This window comes from Scylla paramamosain, chromosome 17, assembly GCF_035594125.1.
Source record: "Scylla paramamosain isolate STU-SP2022 chromosome 17, ASM3559412v1, whole genome shotgun sequence".
NCBI classification, from domain to species: Eukaryota; Metazoa; Arthropoda; class Malacostraca; order Decapoda; family Portunidae; genus Scylla; species Scylla paramamosain.
This window is the reverse complement of record NC_087167.1, coordinates 18,015,691-18,036,384: the sequence shown is the minus strand read 5'-3', so window position 1 is coordinate 18,036,384 and position 20,694 is coordinate 18,015,691. Positions and strand designations below refer to the sequence as shown.

Here is a 20,694-nt window from a genome sequence, read left to right as displayed (position 1 = left end):
GATAACGCAATCCGTTGTGCTTTTACCAAATAAATTATCAGACATAAGATCACCTAGTTTATACAATAACCTGTTCAACACAATTCTTTCCATCATTTTACACATACAAGAAGTTAGTCTTATAGGCCTGTAATATTGATTACTGTTGAGGATGGGATGGATGAGGCCAACCTTCCATTGAATGGGTAATTTTCCTTTCTCGTAAGACATGTTGAATAAATCCAATAAAGGACTTTTCTCCATGGCAACAAAGTAATCTATCATGTCAGCCCATCTTATCTAGGGGCTGTTGACTGCCTCCCCCCCCGCCCCTTTTTTTTTTTTTTTTTTTTTTTACAGCAAGCAGTTCATCTTTAGTAATTGGTACACATGAATCATCAAAAAAGTTTAGTTTCAATAGGCTGTAATAGAAATTATTAAGGTTTTCTATAATGCTTTCATGATTCTGGTGATAGTGAAAGTATTCTGTATCCTCAGTGGACAAGAGAGAGAACGTAACTCTGATCTCCGTAGTCTTTGAGAATAGTCCTCATGAAAGTCCAAAGGATTTTAGATATGAGTAGACAGTAGTGAACCCGTGATATTTATAAATGAGTCTTACAAATGAATGAAATAGACTCAGTAATTAACCAGCAGTACCGGATAATTAGGGAGTTTTGAAAGACTAGGTATTATGGAGATGATAGGTGGAAGGCAGACATTATTATACAGGGTAGGCCTGGTGGCTTCTTGGACTTCTTACAGCCTCCCTTAGTGTTAGTAACGACCGACTGACAAGTGACAGTAGCCGAGTAGTACGAGCTCTTGCTGGACTCACAGTCTGGGATTTTGGATTAAGGCAGGTTGGCCATCTGGCGGTGACCTTGGCGGCCTGCATCAAAACACCCCGTCTAGCAGGAACAGGGAAGCGAGTTTCCTTGAGCAGGACCAGGCGAGCCGAGGTGACATCACGACCTGACCCACCTGGGGACATGAGGACCTGAAAACTCCACCGTGCACTGCCACCATGGATTCTGACCCGGAAAATCTCGATAAGCAGTTCAGGTAATTGAGGGTCGAGGCGGCATGAGTGACAGAGGGGAGTTGAGTGACAGCACAGTAAACATTCACAAGCATTGCCTCTCTGCACGTTAAATGACTGTTCTGGATAATTTGTGGCAGATAGAGACTGACATTTATATTTCTTGGTGTGTTGAGATGTAAACTGTTAAAGTTGTTTTGTCGGGTTGTGGTTAAATTAACACCCGTACTTGTTTTTTGGTTAATATTACTTTTTTGATAGACTCATCTCCCAGTAACCTTTCTCGCTTTTCCTATCAACAACAGATGCTTAATCTCGACGATCACTACCAGTTGATCAATATAATATTTCAGCGCAACACAATATATATATATATATATATATATATATATATATATATATATATATATATATATATATATATATATATATATATACACACACACACACACACCAAAGACACTTGGTGAGTGCTCCGCCAAAAAGATGACTAAACTATTATTGATGTATATTCGGTGTGATTTGTCACGTTGGATGATTATGCAAATAATGATAATAAGATATGTGGTCCTGCAGAGTGCTTTAGCAGGGTGGGACCAGATAAATAAGAAGCACAAGTAGTTATAAACAAATACCCAACAAACTTAAGGACTTGGATTTGTGGATGGGGAGCAAAAATCAGTGAAATTTGGCTTTCTAACCTAAATGGACTTAGGCTAACCTCGAATTCAATCATTTTGTTGTTTATACTGGTTATTATCATTCTGCCATGCACTTTTTTATGGTTATGCAAGAAGAAAGCCACTAACGAACTAGTTCGATAAAACAGACACTTGGCTTCCTAATTTATAATGACTTAACCTAACCTAGAATTTCATAACTTCATCTAGTACCATTAGTTGTGGTAGGTATTGTTATATCATGTGTTTCATTCATGAATAAGAAGAAAGCAACAAACCACCTAATAACAAAGAAATTTGGTTTACTAACTTAAACTGATGTAACTTATTCAACTTATGATAACTTTACATTGTAGCATGCTTTTTTTTATCATTGTGTAAGAAGAAAGCCACAAACCAGCTGATAACACAGTGTCCTTATAAATATTAACTGACCCTTTTTTTCCTCTCTCTCTCTCTCTCTCTCTCTCTCTCTCTCTCTCTCTCTCTCTCTCTCTCTCTCTCTCTCTCTCTCTCTCTCTCTCTCTCTCTCTCTCTCTCTCTCTCTCTCTCTCTCTCTCTCTCTCTCTCTCTCTCTCTCTCCATGAATAAACTTACCAGTCTACTTGGTAATTTTGCTTTGATCTCATTATTCTCTGTGTTGGATGGTGATGTACACATGCTGAGTTTTACCCATCATATTATGGAAAACAAAACTTTTCTTGTCCTGATTAGTGAAATTGATATTCATTCTTGTGCAATGCTTATGTATGTATAGCCATTTCCATGTCTTACATCCTATGGCTTAGTATATTTTGAATTCCTGCATCATCTGTCAAAAATCAACCATAGCTCTGGTAACAAATTTTGAAGATTTAACCAGGTTTCCACCTTACCACTGCTTTAAAGAACATCTCAATGACTGATGTAAACAAAACTACACTCACCTGGTTAGCTACCCAAATTCAGTGCTTTAGACAAAAAAGGCAGCTCAGAGATTATGGATAAACATGTTCATCCAAGTAAGAGAACTAATAAACAAATACCAAGCTGTAATTTATTGCATCTATACATTGTATAACCTAGTGGCTCTCAGACTTTGTTGCAGTGATGCACTTTGATGGCACATTAACCCTGCAGGCCTACTAAAAAGCACATACTTAAGAACATACCTATCTAGGAAAATTAGGTGATAGTCTTGGTGCACAAGTGTGCCATGGTTCACAGTTTGCAAATCACTAGTCTAAGCAATTCCATGATGCCACTGCTTCAGTCAACCTGTCTGACAGGTTCCCCTTTTATTTTTCAAAGCTTTGTATATGATATCACATAGTCAGTGTTTGCAGGTTATGCAGTCCTGATTATATAGAGAGTGTAAATATAAGAGCTGAAAGTGAAGCTAAGTAAAGGTTAAGTTTGTGTGTTTGAAAATTGTAAAAGTGAAGTGATTGATTTTGATTGGTATAGAGCAGAGTGCCTCCATGGTCCAGTGGCTAGCAAGCCTGATAATGAATTTGTGGGCCCTGGTTTGAATCCAGGCTGAGGCAGTCAGCACACAGTTCATTTTTTCTTTCCCTTCTTCAGTTCTGTCAGTAACTGGGTACCTAAGAAGACTTAGGGAAGACAAACTGAAAACATAAATGTCAACCATACATATAATGACAATATAGTTTAAGTACTTTTCATTCAAGGAATTGCTTGTAGTGTCAAGGCTATTAGTGATGGAGTACTAGCTTTATTAGCTTTAGATACATTTCTTATCTAAGCCCGAGTTTTTTATTTTCTACAGCAATCGCCTTTTGCTGCGCCATGCCAGCCAAAACTCCCTTGATGAGAGTTCTCAGAAACACATTCCTCGCTCGGAGACAAAGCACAAGCTCCCTTACAGGAACCCGCAGCACTTTCCTCGGGCATTTGATAACCTGAACTTGATGAGAAGGTAAGGCACTCTTGAAGACTGCTTCACTCAAGTACAAATGAGGACTGGTTATTGTTAAAAGGATGCTTGCATTGCATAATTCAACTGATGTGGATATTTTATTGACTGAAACAAAAGAAATCATGTAAGTACTTGTATTTTTTTATTATTATTTTTTTATTTATTCATCAATTTATTTATTTATTTACTTTATTTGTTTATTTATTATATTTATTTATTTTTTATGTATATCATATGTTAGAGAATAATGGGAAATGTTCCTAAAAGTTGGTGGTGCATGGTAGTGATCACATGGATTGCTGGTGGTAACTGTGGAGGGGAAAGGTACCTTAATCCTATTTTACAAACACATTGGGACCCAGTGACTAACATTTTTAATTTACCCAAATGTGTGTAATTGTTTTGAATACCCAAGAAAAGAAATACATCTCGTCATGGTTAGAGAAATGATCAGCTGACAAGGGGCAGAGCTTAGTGCCACCAGTGCATCTCATCTACTGCTAGGGAATGACTACAGTGTAATGGGATGTTAATGCCTCAATTTGATCTGTGCAGGCAGAGTCAGCTGTGTGATGTAGTCCTTGTGGCAGATAGTATGGAGGTGCCAGCCCACAAGATGGTGCTGGCTTCTTGCAGTCCTTACTTTCATGCCATGTTCACCAGTGAGTATTTTTCTTCCCTCTACAGTCATGACACCATAGTCCTGAGTGTTTTTTCCTGAAGCACAATCTTGTTAATATTTGGGACCATTATTATTAGGGAGAATATGATCTCTTTGCCATTATACTTAAAGCAAGGAATTAACTAACCAGTAATACATTCAACTTTCTTCTAACATATGTTCTTCCAGTTTTCTCCTAGTTTCAGTCGTGCAACATAATGCACATTCAGTGAATGTCTTGAGAGTTCAAGAAAAGAATAAAGTTTTGTACAAGAAAAATGCATTACATCCTTGCATCCCGTCAGGTCTTACAAAGTTCATTCATGCTGTTCTAGGTTTTGAGGAGAGTCGGCAAGACAGGATAGTGCTGCAGGGCATTGATGGAAGTGCACTGCAGCTCCTCATTGACTATGTGTACACAGCTGAGGTGCTGGTGACTGAGGAGAATGTTCAGGTTTGTTGTGCACCACAGGTACAGACCAGTTCATGCACACCTCTGGTTATGTAACAAAGTAACAAGATAGGCACAGTCACCCAGAGAAGTGATGCTATATTCTACAAAATTTTCAAGGAAAAAAACAATCAGGCATCTACCTCCACCTTTAATAATTCCAGTTATTCTTGGCCTTTAGTCTTGCTCAAATATCTAGACAAATTTCTTTTAGATCTGTAGACATGAAATTCACTAAACTCTGTGACACCATTGCTTGTAGCAACTGTACATGCTTGTAATACATAGATTATTTTATTTACCATGCTTATTTAAAAAAAAAGTCCTTGATTTTTATTTGAACTTCAGTGATTAGAATAGACAATGTAAAGAAAATTACAGCAAAATATTATTGATGAAATGGATAGATCAATAAGCCTACAAAATGTCTTGAGAGAATTTATTTTCTTATGTAGCGTGTAGGAATCAACCTGAACTTCAAAATAACATTTGTATTTCTCATAGGTTCTGCTGCCAGCTGCTAATCTGTTGCAACTGACAGATGTAAGAGATGCATGCTGTGACTTCCTTCAGTCACAGCTGCACCCCACCAACTGTCTTGGTATCCGAGCCTTTGCAGACATTCATGGTTGTCTGGAGCTGCTTTCCATCGCAGAGAGCTATGTGGAGCAGCACTTCACGTGAGTATTAGTGATGCCTTCACCTCTTGTGTATGATTTATGGGTAATCAGATCCAAACATAAAACCTGCTTACTTATATCAAGGCCTTGCTGTATTGTGCTTTCAGAATGTAATCAATACTTAATTTGCTTATCTGAAAGCTGTACCTTTTTTTTATTTTCCATATTTATAGAACATCAGTATGCAAACTTTTGTTGGTTGATAAATTTAAAACTTAATTAAACTTTTCAATAATTCATTTTTTGGCATGAGGAAAGATATGTGATTTCCTTTAAGAGGGATTTCTCCAGCAAATGGTGTGTGAAGTAAGGCACATTAAAGGAGTCACAATTTATCTAAGGAAACATTCTCTGAAGAGTATAATACCTGAAGATGTGTAGTACCAGCTTCAGGAATCATTATTTTGTGATATCTGTTCAGTTTTGTTATTTCCTGGTGCTGCTGGAGAATCTTGACATCCTTTGTGAACTGATAATAAGAGTAAATTTTTTTCATTCCAGTGAGGTAGTTGAGTGTGAAGAGTTCTTGTCACTAACATCCCAGCAAGTGACGAAGCTTATCTCCAGTGACAGACTGACCACACCCTCTGAAGAAAAGGTGTGCACTTCCACCACTTCGTATTACTTAGTTAAAGTCTTGCTAGTGTATTTTGAAAGATGAATGGATCAGATTTGAGGAAAAAGTGATTCATGAAATGCTCACATGTAAATGGCTGGACCATCATCATCAGGAGCAGCAGCCATAAACCTGTGCTTAGCTGCGGGGAGTCCCTGCTAAGGATACTATTGACAGAACTTGTCTGGATATCCTGTCCAAGCATAAAACTTTCATTATTGCTGTGATACCACTTCCCCTTAATGAACTGCCCTATGTACTGTTAGTTTATTTTTGCCATGCACTTAAAGAGGCTCCTCTCTCTGTCACTTGTACTTTCTATTTTGATATTAAACTTTAGTGTAGCATTTAGTTTACAATGGAGTAGTAATATGCACCTATCTTTATCTTGTTAGAAGAAATTTAATTATCCAAGATATTTTACTATTGAGCTTCAGATGTGCAGGATAAGTATATGTGGTCTGTCACTGGTTAGACAAATGTAAATTTATAGCATTTATGAAGTGTGAAATGGGTACCATGGTTACAGTCTTTCTTTTTGCTTATATATATATATATATATATATATATATATATATATATATATATATATATATATATATATATATATATATATATATATATATATATATTTTTTTTTTTTTTTTTTTTTTTTTTCTTGAGATGGAGGAAATACATATAGAATGTAGAATGCTTATATCAGTGGAAATCAATAAAGTTGTCTGTGTGATTTGCACTGCACAACACAAGATTTAAGTATGAATACACTACAAGTAATTACCTTTTTTTCTGCTGTATGTCTCAACCTAAAAATATCAGACACAAGATTTGCCCAATGAGAGAATGCAAATGATATTATGCAAAAGTGTGTTAAATGTGAAATTACATAAGTTGTAGTGTTTCAGTCTTAGAATAGTCTATCTGTTTATCAGGCTGGCAATCAGACATGGGATGGCCCAAAGAAAGGACCACATACTTAAACACACTTTATTCACACTCTTAGCCCAGTCGGCCCCCAATGTAAAGGGACAGGTCTCGTGGACCACCATACTGCGGCTTGCCCATCTTGATATTGCTTATCCTTTACTTACACACTGAATTAAGTGGGTAATTAAGTTAGTATATTTGGTGCAGGTGTTTGAGTGTGTGATGAGCTGGGTGAATGGTGACCTTGCTAACCGGGAGCAGTATTTGGCTGAGCTGATGGAGTACGTACGGCTGCCGCTGCTCTCGCAAGACTATCTTATCCAGCGAGTGGAGGAGGAACCATTGCTCAAGCAGGATGCACAGTGTAGGTTCATTCTTCTATACTGTCACCAGTTTTCACTTGACTCTTTCTTTCACACATAATGGACATACAAAAAAGAAAGTTGTCAAGAAAAAAAAGGCATTCATATCTGGTGTATACTTGATTAAAGGACTGTAACTTTGCTAGTATATGCTTGAGAAATCATTTGATACTTGGCAAGCATGTTCATATTAATGATGTATGAGAAACATAATTTAATTAGGAATGTATGTAGTTTCTGATGTGAATTTTTATTGCAGGTAAGGATTATTTAATCGAAGCCATGAAATATCATTTATTGAAAGGAGAGCAGAAGGCCCTCTTCAAGTCTCCTCGAACAAAACCCAGACAACCAGTGGGGCTTCCTAAGGTTAGTGTCAAGAAGTTCAATAATTTCATCTATGTTTCTACTTTGTGATTTTGTGCTTCCTTCTTAGAAGTTGTTTCTGATGTACTAAAAAGAACAGATTATATGAAAACTACTGGTGATAGAATTATATTAGTAAATTGTCATATCCAGCCCAAGTAATAATGTTCATGTGTTTCAGGTGCTGCTGGTGGTGGGAGGTCAAGCTCCCAAGGCAATACGTAGTGTGGAGTGTTATGACTTCAAAGATGAGCGGTGGTTCCCTGTGGCTGAGATGCCAACCAGACGCTGCAGGTACTGTGATAGAGAGAGAGAAAGAGAGAGATTTCTGTAAAATTTTATAAATTCTTTCAAAATACTAATCTCTGCTATCTATAGATTTTTTTGTGTATTTAATTAATTTTAAACTGGTGTATTGGTACTTTTTTATTGTATCATTTTTTTTTATCAGCACTTTCCTTCTTGTTCAGTTTGTTTTGGAATCTATGTTGAATTTTTATTATTTTTATGTGGCAGTTTTCTACAATACTGGTGGATGCATAGAAACCTGATATCACCCATTTTGGAAAAAAAATGGCACTGGGTTAATTGACAAAGAATCTTGTACTTTGACTGTCCTGTCATTCTTTTGGTCCCTGGCTGCTCATTTTCATGTTTTAACTCTTTCCATCAGTATCTCAAATTGAAGCTGTTAAGGAATTGTCCCCATTACTAGGTATCATCTCCTGCAGGTGTGGTATAGCTGTGATCAACGGGAAGGTGTATGCAGTGGGTGGCTTCAATGGCTCACTGCGAGTGCGAACGGTGGATGTTTATGACCCAGCACGTGACTCCTGGTCCTCCTGTGCCAGCATGGAGGCACGCAGGTCAACTCTGGGTGTGGCAACTCTCAGTAACTGTATTTATGCTGTAAGTTGATTGATTATGTCTCGTGTTATTTGGTTTACTTGACAGCTGTTTATGCTGTGTTATGCTGTTTGGTTAAAAAAATTTACATGATTTATGACTATGTTTGATATATAAAGAAATATTTTATGGTAAGATTATTTGCATGTGACACCTTGTTCTGGCTGCAGCTCTTCTGGAACAGGTCAGCTGTGTTTATAGATATAGGTGATCAGTTTTAAGGTTCATTCACACATATTGGCATATCAGTGCTGCATCCACTCAGTCCATCAGTGTCAGTGAAAAAAATATCATTACTTTGAATGCAATTGTTGTATTCATACATGTCTGGTGCAGTGCTGTTTTAACTCTCTGTATCAGTTTCGTCTCCATTCCACGAAGTTGAATATCTTTGTCACATATATTTTTTTGTAGTTTTTCACACACACCGGATGAGTGCTATGAGTTTATCCACAAGAATAAGTGATGAACTACTTATTGAATTGGTTCATAATCATCCTGTTCTGTATGATTTGTCACAGCCAAAATATATGTAGAGCAGCCTCAAATAATATATTTGGAAAAATTTTGTTCCATCATCAATGAACTCCCTGTACAGAGTAGCAAACTTTCCTTCACTTTCTCTTTTTTCCACACTTCATGTACCCACTTTCTTTTCTTCAGCTTATGCTCAGCCTCTTCCTCTTCATCAAGAATTATGGGAATCATTGCCAGTTCCACGTCTGAAAACTTTGCCACCTTGGAAATCAATGATTTCACACAGCACAAAATCACTATGGATGTGTGTGAATAGATGTCACTTAAGCATCATGGATTTCACTAACTGAACTGACACGGCACTGATATTCTACTGATGTGTGTGAATGAGCCTTTATGCTGTAAGTTCATCAACTACATATATTTAACTTGCTGCATTGACTTCTCATTGATAAGTTAAGATCCTGACATATAGGGATCTCTTGCATGTTATTATTTTCTAGTTGCCTTTCTGGTATTAATTTAAAGTGTGGTTCACTGTTTATGAATCTTGTGTGCTTATTAGAGTTAAATGACTGTGAATTTAACTTGTTGATGAGATAATAATAACTCATCTTTTGTATTGGTGGTGAATAATCACAGATTATATTGCATTAGGAGAAAATATTGAATTCTCTGTGTTTTATAAAGAATGATACAATTAATATCACTTGTTAATGGGAGAGTGATGCCAATTTGTTTTGTATTAGGTATCCATAAGAGATCAGTACTCCTGTATTGCTCCAGTGGCTTGATATATTTCCAGGTTGGTGGCTTTGATGGCTCCACAGGGCTGAACAGTGCAGAGATGTATGACTCAAAGGCACATGAGTGGCGAATGATTGCACCAATGTCCACCCGGAGGTCATCTGTTGGGGTGGGAGTTGTCAGTGGCCTGCTGTATGCAGTAAGTTCATTCTGGTTGAAATTCTTGTATTTTATGTTTGTTTTGATAAAGGAATAATATAGCACTTTATAAACTAGCCTGAATACTCTCTCTCTCTCTCTCTCTCTCTCTCTCTCTCTCTCTCTCTCTCTCTCTCTCTCTCTCTCTCTCTCTCTCTCTCTCTCTCTCTCTCTCTCTCTCTCTCTCTCTCTCTCTCTCTCTCTCTCTCTCATCCGTATTTGATCTTTGAATATTTCTGAAAGGCAACAAAGCGTGAATGAAGCAAGTGATTCTAAGATATCTCAGGGAACATTTTCAAGAGGCAGCAAAGAAGGGATTGAAGTGAGTTATACTAAGATACCTAAGCAAAAAATGCAGCAGGATTGTTCTTATATCTTTGCAATATTTGTCCCTCTTGACAGGTTGGAGGGTATGATGGAGCATCCCGGCAGTGCCTGGCCTCAGTGGAATGCTACAGTCCTGAGTCAGATGGGTGGACGTCAGTGGCTGAGATGTCAGCACGCAGAAGTGGAGCAGGTGAGGCTGAGGAGAACAGACTTTTGCTTTCTAAATGACAATGAGATTTAGAAGGCAAAAATACCTGAGAAGGGGTCGTTTTGGGCAAAAATCTTGCAGGTTGGGCTAAGGATAGGCAACTTTTGATTTCTAAATAAGGATCAGATTTAGAAGGCAGAAAATGCTTAAGAAGGGATTGTTTTAGGTGAAAATTTTACAGGTCTGGCTAAGGAGAAACAACCTTTGCTTTCTAAATAAGGATCAGATTGAAAAGGTAAAGAATACTTGGGAGTTGTTTTTGGTGGAAGATTTCTTTCAGCTTAGTTTGATCAGGTGCATGTGGAGAAAGAGAGATGAGCACAAGAATGTAATTGGTTTTATACCAGTGAAGGACGAAAGGTTTATAGGAAGCCAAGTTTGTGAGAGGGATGTTTCAAGGATTGCATCACTGTGCTGTTGTTAGGCTTATTAAATTCATTGATATAATTGTTATTAATGTAGTAAAGCATTTTATTGTTTGTATTGCATGTTACACTGTTTAAGAAACATTTACAGCCAGTGAGATATTAGTCTCCCATTAGAATCGTGTAAATTTTAGACTGTTACTCAAAGTAAAGTAAAATAAATGCAACTAAGTGCTAGAAACCTGATACTTCACATGCCTGGGATTGGTTGTAATAAAAAAATCTAAATGCTCCTTGTTGTGCACATTTAGGTATGTCACATGTTAATGATAGAGTAGTTCAGATCACAGTGTGTTGAGTAAAGCATATTGCTTCTAAATAATAGAATAATTTAGGTAATAAGATGCAGGATGCCTGACTGGGGTATGCTGAGTGCTGTATTGTTGTGGTGCAGGTGTGGGTGTGCTTGATGGGCTGCTCTATGCTGTTGGAGGTCATGATGGGCCATTGGTCAGGAAGAGTGTGGAGGTGTTCAACCCAGACAACAATTGTTGGAGTCCTGTGGCTGACATGAACCTGTGTCGCAGGAATGCTGGTGAGACTTGTCTCTTTCCCTACCAATAGTATTATCATCTTTATCTCTTTGTATCTCCTTCACTGTGCTCTTTGTACAGACATTTTTTAACAAAAATGGTTGATTTATGGATTTGTAGTTACAGATAAAACTATTTTGTGTTTTGTCCTGTTTCAGATATACTGGATTAAATTTGCATAGAAAATCTAAAAGAAATAGCTTTGAAAATATTGATAAATGGATTAGATGAAAATCTTGGTCTTGAATTGATTTTGATTTATGATTTTGATGCTTATATGTTTGAATATCTTTTGAGTTTCTGCTTTTATTTTGTGGCCCTTTTCAAAGCGAGAGCTACTTGCTACCATGGCAGAAATTATCCTCCACTTTGTTATCAATGATGTCCTCCCATGGTGCTCTCCACAGGTGTCGTAGCGCTCAACAGTCTCCTCTACGTGGTCGGGGGAGATGACGGCACCTCCAATCTTGCTTCTGTGGAAGTGTACAACCCCAAGACAGATGTGTGGACGTTGCTGCCAGCTCACATGGGCATCGGCCGCTCCTACGCCGGTGTTGCCATCATAGACAAACCAGGTTTCTGAGAGGAGGCTGAGGGGGAGAGAGAAAAAGAAGAGGGTGCAGGTTAATGTCTGTGATCTTTAGTCTGGGAGTCCTGCATCTCTCCCCCTCTCTGTGTACAACATCCTCTTAGTGTGTATTAATTTTTTTTTATTTTTTTTATTTATTTTTTATTTTTTATTTTTTTATTTTTTATTTTTTTATGTGTGTGCATTCTTGGTGAAATTAGTGAGGTATGTTGCTTGAAGCCTCCTGACTGTACTGTGGATTTGGGCAACTTTTCTTCCATTCATGGCAGCAACTGTGTAAATTCCATATATCTTTTTGAAAAATTTGTGTTGGGTAGTCTAAAATGTGTGTTTTTGCTATATTTTATATATATATATTCCTTTTTCAGAGATATTTTTTATTAAGCTCAGAATTATGGCTGGTACCATATTAGATATAGAATCTTGAATTACATTATTGCTTTAGTTCCCCCTTAATTAGTTCTTATAACACGTCAAAAGTTATGGAGTTCACCAGTTTTACTTGCAAGTGATCACCCTACTCATGGCTCACTCAACAGGCATGCAAAGGTGAGTTCTGGTAACATTATGGGTTTTCATGCAACATAAAGGAAGAAAAAAGAAAGGCTTACTTAGTTGCCAGTCATTATATTAGATAGAAACAATGTATGACCAGTTTTCAAAGCAGCCACTGGTCACATGGAAGGACAGGGAAGTCTTAGTGATATGACTACACCAAGTCTGTGCTGTATAAGTTCTTGCTATATGAGAAATTGATGTTATGAGCAACTTCATACTTTTATGTTATCTGTTTAGCTACAGTATAGTAATGAGGATAATTTAGTTGGTAATTTTTGCCTAGTCAGAAATACAAATGTCATTTTTCCCATAATTTGTTCTGTTTGTTATATGAGAAATCACTGTTTAAATACTGTTTGAGTAATCTACATTACTGATTTGCAAAGCAAAAAGAGCTACTGCTCTGTAAAAAAAAGAAGCCTTTAGTGCCTTTCATGAGCAGTGTGTGTGGAAGGTCTTAGCAGTGACCTGTTACATAGACTTATGGACTCTGTTCCCAGGGGAGTGCAACGAGTCATGTACAGGAAATTGAATATAACCTGGTTCTCATCCAGTTTTCATCATTTATAGAACAAAATCGTCATACAAGTTGACCATCAATGCTGTGGCATTGTTTAATCCGAAGCCTTGTTTAATTCAATATTTTCAGCTGGCTACACTCTCTACCTTTTAAACATGCCATGGCTGTGTGACTAGTTCACTGTGTATGGCTGCAGATGACATTACAATCATAGCATGGTACTGGCAGTCTATCTAAGAAGCCCTGCACTGTGTGTGTATAACCAGTGTTGAGCAGAAAATTTTCTTTCCTTGGATTTCTTATTTGTGACCCTAATTTCAAGCTAGCTGTGGATTCAAAAAGAAGTGATGAATCTATAACAAAAAAAGGAAAAGTGGAAGTGCTGCAAAAGCTGAAGTGTGGTGTTTCTGTTCATCACCTATGTGAAGCTTATGGCTTAAGATCATCAGCTGTGTATGATATAAAGAAGCAGTGGGAAAAGTTGAAGCAGTTCCTCACTGACAGTGAGTCAGAGAAATGTGCATACAAAAACAATGAAAGATGGAAAAAATACAGATCATGATTGAGTTAAGAAGCTGTTAACACATTATTGATAGTGTGTATTCGCACTGCAAATATGTAAAACTTTGTTCATGTGAGACAGAAAAGGCAGCAGCATTTGGGATAGTATTAGATCCCAGTAAAAGATCTATGGTGACATATATCAAAATGGCAAAAGATCTATGGTGACCCTGTTATGGAAAACAATGTTAAACTAAGACAGCAGAATAGTGATCCCCTCAGATGGGGAATGTATCATGTGAAATTGGATTATTTGAATTTTTAGATCAAAGCTCATAAAAGCCAGATTTGTATGACAGTATCTTTAAAACTTTGCTTGTATCATCTGTTTTCATATACTGTATTACTGTACTTTTATAGCACAACTTCCCTGCACTAATGTCTTAGTACAAAAACATTTCAAATGAACCTCTTGTAATGCCTTGTTGAACAGGAATTTGGGCCATGAGTTTGAAAAAATTTGGTTTTAAGTTTTATGTCCTTTGAAGATCAAACATATTTAATCTCAGTTTAGTTTTTCCTGAATTTTGTTTGGTGAGAAATAATGTTTAGAGATGTGTGATGGTATGTGTGTTGTTTATATTAATGAAAATTCTTATGTGGAGAAATTATCAGAAATTTTTATATTTGATCACAACCCCAGTTGGTGAACTTTGTTTTTCCAAATTTTTGCTTGATGAAAATAATGTAAGAAATATAGTAATGTGTGGTTTATATCAATGAAAATCCTTGTTTGGAGAAATCACCAGAAAATTTTGGATTTGATCTTAACCCTAATTGTTGGATCTGTTTCTCAAGAAATGCCCAGCCTCTTGGGTCTTAGCTGGCTACATTGCTCATATATTGAGGTATTTTTTAGTGGCTGTCAATGAAAAGTGGTCATACCAAATTGCTGATGTCACTGAAAGTTTAAGTTGAATGCTAATCCTGTATACTTTGTAAAATGTCTTTGAATACAATTAATTGGATTTGTCATCAGAAGCTGAATATTGTTTATTTATTTGGGATGATAAGAATATGTTGAATATGATCAAGATTCATCTTATATTTATATGTTCTTGTTATGGCCATGTTGGAAGGAAAACCTGTTTGATTTATTCCAAGAAAATGTCATCCCCAAACAATTTTTGCTAGTTGGCATTGCATTAAATGATATTACATGCTCACTCTATATTTACTTAGCTATGTATTACAGTGTGTGGGAAAGGATGTATTTTCTTCATTGAGATCAGTTCTCATGCAATTACCTGGTCTATACTTGCCTGTCTGCTTGCATAAATGGGCCCACTGTAAGACTGCAAAAATGAATTTTGTAATACTGTTTATTGAAAGTTTCTTGGTGACACTTTGTCCCTGTTTTTATTAAACTGCAAAATTGCTGTAAAATAGAAACCCAGGGTTGGCTGTGGCTTGCATGGCAGTCATGCTAATTGTTAACAGTCACAAAATCTGTGGTCAAATCTTGGTGCTAACCCCTTGACTTACCTGAATCTCAGTAAGATGACCTCATGCCCCATCAGGCTCTCAGGGTCACACTGACCTCATTACCATGACAGCAGCAGTGCAGCATTGTGGTGAACCCTGTCTTCCTTGGCCTCCTGTGTGTGTACCATTGATGATATGATGTGTGTCAGCCACAGGAAGAGACTCACTGTGTTCACTGTTGGTGTGTGGGAAAAGGCTACATAAGCATTGGTTCACAGGATGATGGAAAGAACCTTTGTGGAATAACTAGACACTACATTGGATTTCTTGAGCTTTGGTATGCCTTGTATGTGAGTGCAGCTGTTATGTCTCTATGTGAAGAAGAAGACTGTTATGCTTAGCTTATATCATATCAAGAGCTGTGTTAGTTTGAAGAGTTTTTGCTGGTAATTGTTGACATTTGGAGGATGAAGGCTTTATCTTCATTCCTTCTTTCATGGAGTGTGCTGTGGGTTACTATCTCTTTCTTCCTAACCTAGTAGCAGCACCAGTAATTCAGCCTGCAATATAACTTAAGTTTATCCTAATAAGAGAATCTGAGTTCTTTCTTGGATAGCTGAACAAGAGAAATGGGAAGAGTGTTACTGTGCCATTGTGGGCATGTTGTGTATCTTTTTGTAACAGTTTTAATGAAGAAAGCAATGAATACTGTAGGCTCAGTATTCACTGTCTATCTAAAACAAATGTATTTTCTCCTTTACAAAATGTGATGTGATAGATTTATTTGATATCATAATTTTCGCTCATAATAAGGAAAATCTTATTTGATGTTTTGTACGATGAATCCCTTGCAAAACAATTTCTTATTGAATGCGGGACCAAAGCTACTGAAATTCACGTTATTTATTTATTTTTTTTATTTACCATATGGCCAATACAAAACATACTGGAAAAGATTATTTTGGCCTTAGAGCTGAGAGAAAATACCTTAAGAATAACTGTTAGATATTATTCCACTTTTTTCCACATGTTAATTTTTGAAAGAAATGTGATATTTGTGAAGCATTAATTGTACTGTATTATACAGTGAGATTCCTTCAGCGTGCAAATACTTCAACATGATGATGTACTATGGTGTTGTCTGCAGGACTCGGGTGGTGAAACCTTCATAGCAATATATCTGTCTATCTATATACCAACTTGACATCCCCTTTAACCCTCTAACTGCCAGTATCAGTATGACACTTGCTACTCTGAGGAATTCTGAGATGTTTTAACAGAGAAACCTTTAGTGTCCACTGCCACAGGTCCTTAAGGATGTGAAGTATGTATTCATCGGTCACTGTTCTGTCAGTGGTGTCTTTCAAAATTGTGCTTTAAACTTGCACCAAAGCTTGAAAAGTCATAGCAGTTGGAGGTTTGAGGAGAGGATATCAATACAAGGTGTCTACATACATTCACCTGCAATCCCTCACATCTTTGCCCCACTAGGGCTCTAGCAATACATATTGTATTTTTTTTATTCTTATTTCTTTATCTATTCTCCACAGAAATTTGTAATGATATTACTCACTTTCAATAACTGTGTGGACAGAAAACAGTGTTCATGGGTAATGGTGTTGTTGATACGTGGCTCAGCATGAAAACTTGTAATGTGATATTTGCCGTGACACACATACATACATATGTGTAATGCAGACAAGTAGATGTGGGGATAGGGAAACATTAACTGGACTCAAATCATGTATGTATACTGTAACTAGGTAAATACTTATGTGCTCATACCACCAGGCACTGTGTGTGTGTGTGTGTGTGTGTGTGTGTGTGTGTGTGTGTGTGTGTGTGAGAGGGAGAGAGAGAGAGATGTTCTTTTTATATTCTGTTTTTATTTTAGAAGTTCTGAGTATGGTGAATCTGTGTGCTGGTTAAATGTTTATGGCACTGGTATCATTCACCAAGTTCCAGCTGTGTGTGGTAAATTACAAAGCATATGATGGACAACTTTACCAGTTACCTATGTATTGTTAAAGAAAGACACAAGTCTGAGATGAAAACTGGAAGAACAGTATATAGCATAGAAGATAAATTGCATTATGAAGTGTATGAATGCATCCTTTTGAAAGATGTGTACCACTGTGTGAGGATGATGGGTCAGTCTTGCTTGGAGAGACTGTGCTAATGTCCTCTTGTCCGTGTCTGATGCCATCAGTTGATGTAAAGCTTTGAAGAAGGGAATTATTTTCATTATTGTGATAAAAGTATTTGTTTAATCTTAGTAGATATAACTTTTAAGCTACAACTCATATCTGATAGATGTTTAGCTCTGTCACTCTTCATTCCTGGTGTGTGAGGAATGTGTTGGTTGGCTGGTGTGTGAGTGACGGCTGTCTTGGTGAGTCGGGGCTACAGCTTCTTGCCTTGGTTTGACTTGGCTTGGCTTCCCCAGCAGTGCTAACTGCCTCTTCCCCAGCTGACTGATCAAACAGTAGTTTTCTGAATTTATACCAACAAGAATAACTAGTACAATACAAAGTGCAGTAAAATTAACATTATTATAATTTTTTAAGTCTTGTACAACACTTGTCCATGTATGACTTTAAGAAGTGAAAGTTTTCTCTACATTAGATGCATAATTTTGGTTACTATGTATAACTTAATTTGTAGATGTGCCACACTTTGTGCATGGCTTGAGAGATGCCTAGGAGTGTGAAGGTTAGATTTTGGAGTTCTAGATTTGTCCTATGTTTTATGTATTTATCTTTTTTTATTTTTATTTATTTATTTATTATTATTATTATTATTGTTATCATTATTATTATTATTATTATTATTATTATTATTATTATTATTATTATTATTATTATTATTTATTTATTTTTATATTTTTTAATCAGATGAACAAAACTGTCCAACATATTAGTGGAATCTTATAACCATACAGTTGAGAACTTTTTCCTTGACTGTAGCACTGATGATGGGCAGCTGTGATATACATTCATACATACTATATACATTCATACAGTATCTACAAGAAGTTCTTGCTTGTGCCACTGAGAAAATTGCTTTAAATCATGTCATCATAGCACACAAGTATATTTCAGTATTTGGCAGCTGTGTGTGTGTGTGTGTGTGTGTGTGTGTGTGTGTGTGTGTGTGTGTGTGTGTGTGTGTGTGTGTGTGTGTGCTGTATGGTTCATGGCATCATCTTTCTCCTGAGTTTGCCTCAAGCTGACAAGACACAAAAGTGTTTATTTCTATTTTATCCTCAGCTTTATGCTGTTCCTATTGATTAAGTGGCCCTTTTGCTACATGTATATTATGCTACTTTTTTTACATTTGAAATGAAAAAAAGACATGGCCTTGCTTAGTTCAGGAAAAGTGCCCAAAAAAGATGTAAGTGGCATTCTCTGATTAGTTAGAATGGAGCATCAAACATTTAATAGTTTAGTTTTTACTATACATATGTTAGCAGCCTTGCTGATTTCATGCAGTAGACATGCAGTATATAGATGGTCCATAAAGTCAGAGGAGATATGACAAAATGGTTAAACATCATTCCCTAACATACTATTGAATGGTGGAGATTTGGGAGCAGGACATAGAACTTCTGTAGATACTGATTGGTTGTGGTCAGAAGTCATGTAATCTTGCATACTCCTTTCCAGTTTGTTCTGTATTCTCTCCCAGTCCTTAGTCCTCAAAATTGTTGGCAATCTTCTCAATAAACTAAACAAATGGCAGATTCTAAGCATACCAAAAGATTTCAGATTGAAGAAAGATGTTGAACACAATGGAAGTGAGTGCAGAATGTGAAATGACTTTTGTTCATGACTATACATAAAGAGTATATATATATACTCGTATATATATATATATATATATATATATATATATATATATATATATATATATATATATATATATATATATATATATATATATATATATATGCATACATACATGCATACACACACATATTACTTGGGAAGACAAATTTTACATATGCTTAAGTCCTTGTTGGTGGTGTGTGGGTGTACATTGTGCTGCTGGGGTGCTGGGGGTGTCTCTAGGCAGCTGGGCAGGTGCTGGCTTGTACGAGTACCTTACCTGCACTGAATCTGCTGCTGCTACTGTGTGTGTGTGTGTGTGTGTATGTGTGCGTGTGCGTGTGTGTGTGAGTGAGTGAGTGAGTGTTTTATGTGTGTGTAGGGATTTATTTATTTCACCTGAATTTTCATGATGTGTTCTGCACTGGCTACCGGCGAAGTGTATATTGTGCACTGGCCACCAGCCAGCAGGTAGAGATTTGACTCCTGATGTGACGCTGAGGTGGGAGAGGCATTCAGTGTAATGAAAAATTGCCTTAAAAAGTTTGATAATCCTTTATTTTCTTATTTTCATGTAGTGTGTGTGTGTGTGTGTGTGTGTGTGTGTGTGTGTGTGTTCATATGCATTGTCCCAGGTGTTGGTGCCCAAACAAAGCTGTAAACTGTTACTGTGTTGCTGTTACATGACACAAGGTTTTCAGTTGTGGCACAGCCTTTGTTGTCTGCTTCTGCATTTTCTGTAAATATGCATAAGGATTGGGTGCATATTTGCATGCAACATATCATTTTCACCAACATTAGAGAGAGAGAGAGAGAGAGAGAGAGAGAGAGAGAGAGAGAGAGAGAGAGAGAGAGAGACTTTCTCTATAAATTGCCAATGTCTGAATAAAGTGCCCTTGAGTGTCTTTGAGTTTGTGTTTTTCCTTAAGTCTGTAATTCATGGGAGTGTAGGAGCTGTGCACAGTGAGTGTGGCTGCAGCTGTAAACAGTGGAGGCTTACAACATACTTTACCTGAGGAACTGATATACTAATTTTTTTTTTTCTTAAAGGCTTGCAAAACCTTTGCCTTAATTGATGAAATAGGCCTTTTTCACTACTAGTATTTTAAAGGTTTCCAACAACTTTACCTGAGAAACTGATTAATAGTTTTTTCTTATGTAAGAGGTCTTGGACAAGGGCAAACAAAAAAGGAAAATATTCCATATATATATATATATATATATATATATATATATATATATATATATATATATATATATATATATATATATATATATATATATATATATATATATATATATATATATATATATATACTGGTGGCTTGCTGGCCTGCTGTATATAGTTCAAGACATCTTCATTCAAGATAAGCTTTTTCTCTGCTTCACTTGCATTACATTTTGTTAAATTGGTGTTACAGACAGAAAGGCACAGTCAATATTCCTATCTCTCTCTCTCTCTCTCTCTCTCTCTCTCTCTCTCTCTCTCTCTCTCTCTCTCTCTCTCTCTCTCTCTCTCTCTCTCTCTCTCTCTCTCTCTCTCTCTCTCTCTCTCTCAAACACACAAACAATGTAGCAGTGTAATTTTACACCAAATAATTATTTGAGCCCTTCTCTTCCAGGGAATTCATAGAGCCATTAATCAGATGGTGCACAAATTCATCTGTTGGACCTCCAAAGCGGTTGTAATGAGCCACTGATGGTGGGAAGG

At 36.8% G+C, this 20,694-nt stretch overlaps 1 protein-coding gene across 1 annotated transcript; it reads left to right on the top strand.

Moving 5' to 3' along the window:
• The first annotated feature begins 765 nt into the window (after positions 1 to 765).
• Positions 766 to 19,888, top strand: LOC135108548 (ring canal kelch homolog). Its single transcript, XM_064019665.1, has 14 exons — positions 766 to 1,044; positions 3,470 to 3,619; positions 4,175 to 4,281; positions 4,616 to 4,734; positions 5,236 to 5,411; positions 5,913 to 6,009; positions 7,162 to 7,318; positions 7,576 to 7,685; positions 7,864 to 7,976; positions 8,414 to 8,591; positions 9,871 to 10,011; positions 10,413 to 10,527; positions 11,365 to 11,505; positions 11,911 to 19,888. Exons 1-14 carry the CDS (start codon positions 1,007 to 1,009, stop codon positions 12,084 to 12,086), a joined length of 1,818 nt encoding a protein of 605 aa, XP_063875735.1. The 5' UTR covers positions 766 to 1,006; the 3' UTR covers positions 12,087 to 19,888.
• The last annotated feature ends 806 nt before the right edge of the window (positions 19,889 to 20,694 follow it).